Genomic DNA, 1,629 nt, shown 5'->3' with positions numbered 1-1,629 from the left:
CGCCTGGATGACGTAGATGGCGATTTGGCAGAAGAAGACGAAGAAGAAGACGAAGAAGCTGAAGGAGCTGTCAGACCTGCAGGAGAGACAGCAGCAGTGAAACCCAGGGACGTGATTCCTGCGCAGACTCCCTCCTCCTCCCTTCCCTTCTGAGAGGAGGGAAACAAACGGAGGGAACCTCTTCCTCCGTGGAAAAGCTACCAAGGGGAGGCGACTTCGGAAGGAACTCAGACAGCACCACCACTCACAAGGCGCCCAGTGCGAGGTGGGGGGGAGGCAGCTTCTTTAACACACACTAATGCACCAAGTTTCTCAGCGATTAATAAAAAGCAGGACCCTACGATGGGATTTCAAGATGAGGAATGACCACCGTAATCAAACTCCATCAGATACTTCTACCGTGTTCAGGAACAAGTGGGTTTGATCTATTTAACTACGCAAAGAGCTGGGAAAATCCTGCGGGCAATATATGATGGGAAGGGATAAAACCAAAGCTCCTCCCACCAAAAGACACATCCCCGTTAGGGAATAAAACCGGTACTTGCCTGAAAGCCTTGTAGATTGGTCGGTACCAACAGAGAAAGGCACAAGGTGTGAATAAAATAAACCACAGGATGGAGAGCCCAAAGTCGACTCCTCTCTCCTGCCGGACTGTGAACCACGCCAGGCAAGCGAGCAGGTTTAGGAACAGGGTGATCGAATGCACTGCTCGGGGTGGGAGAGCGAGAAAACACATCAGCACGTCCCTGCAAAGTCTCTCCCAGCCGTCCCTAACCCCTCACTGAACACCGGAGCTCTGCAGCAATCAAGGAGCCTTTGGGCCAGCGGATTTGTTGTTCAAGTCTCTGCAAAACAACGATCCCAGTTCTCTCAGGAATGAGCTATTCCCACAGCATCAACCTGGAGCCCTTTACAGAGACGTTGCTTACCCACCTACAGAATTTACTGCAGGGCAAAGCCCAGCAGCAGTTCTCTCAGGAATGAGCTATTCCCACAGCATCAACCTGGAGCCCTTTACAGAGACGTTGCTTACCCACCTACAGAATTTACTGCAGGGCAAACCCCCGCAGCTGCTGCAGAACCTTCTTCGACTGAACTGTGACCACAGGTCGAGGTGCTACTTACGCATCCACAAGTAATAGAGCATCTTGCATATCCGCTGGTAGTCGGCCGGGATGTCCGCAGAGAAATCCTGATAAAAACACGGCTTGATCGGACACTTCTTGGGAAGGGGCGGCCAGTTGTTCTGCCTCGCTGCGGAAAGGAGGAAGGAGCAGCTCTTGCTCTGCTCTCACCCAGAGGTTCACTCACGCGCCATCATTTGCAAGCGGCCGTTCAGACAGGCCGGCGGCAGAGGCTGGGGCTCGGTGCGTAACGAGCTCTGAGCACGCCTCAGCACGGCAGCGCCACACGACAGCTCAGACACGGCGCAAAACTGGGCTTAAAGCAGCCGAAGGCGGGTGCTGAGGGCAGAGCCCCACCAGAGCGGGTGTTGTCTGAGCTCCATCCCCACCCTGTCAGCTGTGGGGTGACAGGTATGGTGCCAGGAGGGCTCTGAAGGACCAGAGAAAAGCCGTGTGGCTTCTACAACAGCTGCAGACACCTGGACGAGCTGCGCCTTCAACGAAC

The 1,629-nt window shown here is 54.5% G+C and overlaps 1 protein-coding gene across 1 annotated transcript in view; it reads right to left on the bottom strand.

Annotated features, from left to right (window-relative positions):
* Positions 1-1,629, bottom strand: part of SCAMP2 (secretory carrier membrane protein 2) — a gene marked incomplete at its 5' end in the record, with an annotated part of 6,901 nt that overhangs the window by 3,686 nt on the left and 1,586 nt on the right. The window contains 3 exon segments of the mRNA XM_010133481.1: positions 1-76; positions 546-705; positions 1,126-1,357. The exon segment at positions 1-76 is cut by the window's left edge and continues 1 nt beyond it. Of these exon segments, the coding sequence (XP_010131783.1) occupies positions 1-76; positions 546-705; positions 1,126-1,357 (468 nt within the window).

This window comes from Buceros rhinoceros, unplaced genomic scaffold (assembly GCF_000710305.1).
Source record: "Buceros rhinoceros silvestris isolate BGI_N320 unplaced genomic scaffold, ASM71030v1 scaffold26933, whole genome shotgun sequence".
NCBI classification, from domain to species: Eukaryota; Metazoa; Chordata; class Aves; order Bucerotiformes; family Bucerotidae; genus Buceros; species Buceros rhinoceros.
The sequence above is the reverse complement of the archived record's forward strand: the minus strand, read 5'-3'. Positions and strand labels throughout refer to the sequence as shown.